This window comes from Silene latifolia, chromosome 8, assembly GCF_048544455.1.
Source record: "Silene latifolia isolate original U9 population chromosome 8, ASM4854445v1, whole genome shotgun sequence".
Taxonomy (NCBI): Eukaryota; Viridiplantae; Streptophyta; class Magnoliopsida; order Caryophyllales; family Caryophyllaceae; genus Silene; species Silene latifolia.
In genome coordinates, this window is record NC_133533.1 from 107,010,999 (window position 1) to 107,013,353 (window position 2,355).

Sequence of the window (2,355 nt, forward strand, 5' to 3'; positions counted from 1 at the left end):
GAATCGTTCAGGGGGCAGGAGAGACCATTGGAGAATACAATACTAGATTCAACAATGAAAAGGTGGCAGTACGAGAATGTGATGTTTCGACAAAGAAGATCAAGCCTTCAGAGAGGCCTTCACCATGACTCGACTGTCAAGCGGTGACTATGCATCCCCGCCATAGCTTCGAAGCGGTCAAGAGAAAGGCAGTGCGCAATCGACTAGAGGAAGACATCCTAGCCGAGCCACCTACCTAATACACCAAGTGTTTCCAGACTTCGATCGTGGAGAAATCAGGAAGAAAGCAAACTACCAGCGAAAAAAATATGAGAGATATAGGCCATATGGAAGGGGAGTCAACAGAATCGAAGAAAATCAGCAACTCCCTACTCTGGCAGAATATGGATTCACTACAGGTATCGGAGGAATCCTGAAGGCACTCAGGGAGATGGGAGATGGAGTAAGGTGGCCCAAGCCACCAGTGGAAGGACAGACATGGCGAAAAGATAGCAAAAAGAAGTGTGAATTCCATCGTGACATTGGGCACAACACTGAAGATTGCTACACACTACGAAGGGAGATCAAGCGCCTGTATGAACAAGGGGAGCTGAGCCACCTATTACCACGTGGGGGCAAGCAGCAGGATAAGGTAGGCTCTACGAAGCCTGCAACCCCACCCACATGCACCAAAATCATAAACGTGATAACATGCGGCTCAGACCTGAGTGGACTAACATACTCAGCAGCTAAAAGGCATGCCACCGAGACCAAGGGAGATAGGCCAGCAAATTCTTGCAGAATTTCTCACAGCGATTTGCCAGTTGTCACCTTTGATGAAGGAGATACGTATGACGAACAGGAACATCATGACGCACTCATTATCACCCTGTCAATGGCTAACTGCACAGTTAGAAAGGTCTTGGTAGATACAGGCAGCTCTGTCAATTTGATCATGCTAAAGACCATAGAAAACATGGGATTCAGCGAGAAGGATTTACTGAAGAAAACTATCCCGCTGGTAGGCTTCAGCGGGGAGACAGCCAACTCACTGGGCAAAATAGTTATCCCAACCTACGTGGGAGGACTCAACAAGCAGATCAGGTACCTGGTCATAGACGGATCCTCTACCTACAAAGTCATCCTGGGAAGGCCGTGGCTACACAAGATGAAAGCAGTCCCTTCAACATACCATCAGTGTATAAAGTTCCCCACACCATGGTGAGTAGAGACAATACGAGGAGATCAGGAGGAAGCTAGAGGTTGCTACAAGAAGGCACTAAAGTGTGGGAAATAATCTGTATACTTCCCTTAATATAGAAGGATTATAACGAATTTAACAGTGATGATCAAAAGTCATAAACAAAATACATAAACAAAGTATAAAGGATTCAGAATTAACCTTCGGTCCTAGCAAAATTGGCCTAAGAACAATATCAAAATTGATATTTGCCTATCAGTTGCACCCAAGACGATATGAGATATGCCCTATTGATTGTGCTAGAATCGATCTAAAATTTTCTGTAAAATTTAGTTGTTTTTGTGTTTTTTCTGATGAGAGAGGAGGCTAGGTCAAGAAAAAGAATTAGGGTAGAATAATTCTCTACCTTTCTTTCTTATACTGACCGAAATATGGAGTCAATTAGGAAAGAATAAATCTTTCCTAATTTCGGCCCATCTGACCGAAATAAGGAGTATAATCTCCTTATTTTTGGTCTTTCCAAAAATATATAAAATGTGTTGAATTGTCATCTAGTGAGGATCGAACCCAAGACCTCTTGGTATGTGTACCCTCACTATTACCACTATGACACATTCATCTTGTTGATATTAAATATAACTGATTATATTTAATTACGAATTAACAGATTAATTCGTCCAAGCTAACATTACATACATTTAATTAAATATAACTTATTATATTTATTTTACGAATTGACAGTTAATTCGTCTCAACTAATATTATTTAATTTTCATTAAATAATTATCTCATCAACACATTGACTAACTTTTTAGTCATATTGGGCATCAATGTGATTATATTTCTATAACCACATTTCTCAAACACATCCTATAGGTGTGACCTTTAGGGACCAGTTGATCACCGTCATCTGTATGATAATAACGTCAAACTTTCTATCAAGCCAACCGTTATTAGGTAAACGTTAATCAACTGATTAAATATACGAAGTATACCCTTGTGAACCTGTAAGAGATTTACAAATGTTATCACACTAATTTGTGGAGGACACAAACTCCAACAAACTCCCACTTGTCCTCACAAGTGTATGTGCGATAACCGATTCTCATATCCTAAAATTTCTCCCACTCAATGTAAAACAATTTGCAAATCCGTATTCACAAAGGTCGTATTTT

At 40.4% G+C, this 2,355-nt stretch overlaps 1 protein-coding gene across 1 annotated transcript; it reads left to right on the plus strand.

The window, feature by feature from the left end:
- Positions 1 to 430: 430 nt before the first annotated feature.
- On the plus strand, positions 431 to 1,204 carry LOC141595673 (uncharacterized). The gene is made up of 2 exons (XM_074415638.1): positions 431 to 573; positions 793 to 1,204. The coding sequence occupies exons 1-2, from the start codon at positions 431 to 433 to the stop codon at positions 1,202 to 1,204; spliced, it is 555 nt and encodes a 184-aa protein (XP_074271739.1).
- Positions 1,205 to 2,355: the final 1,151 nt, after the last annotated feature.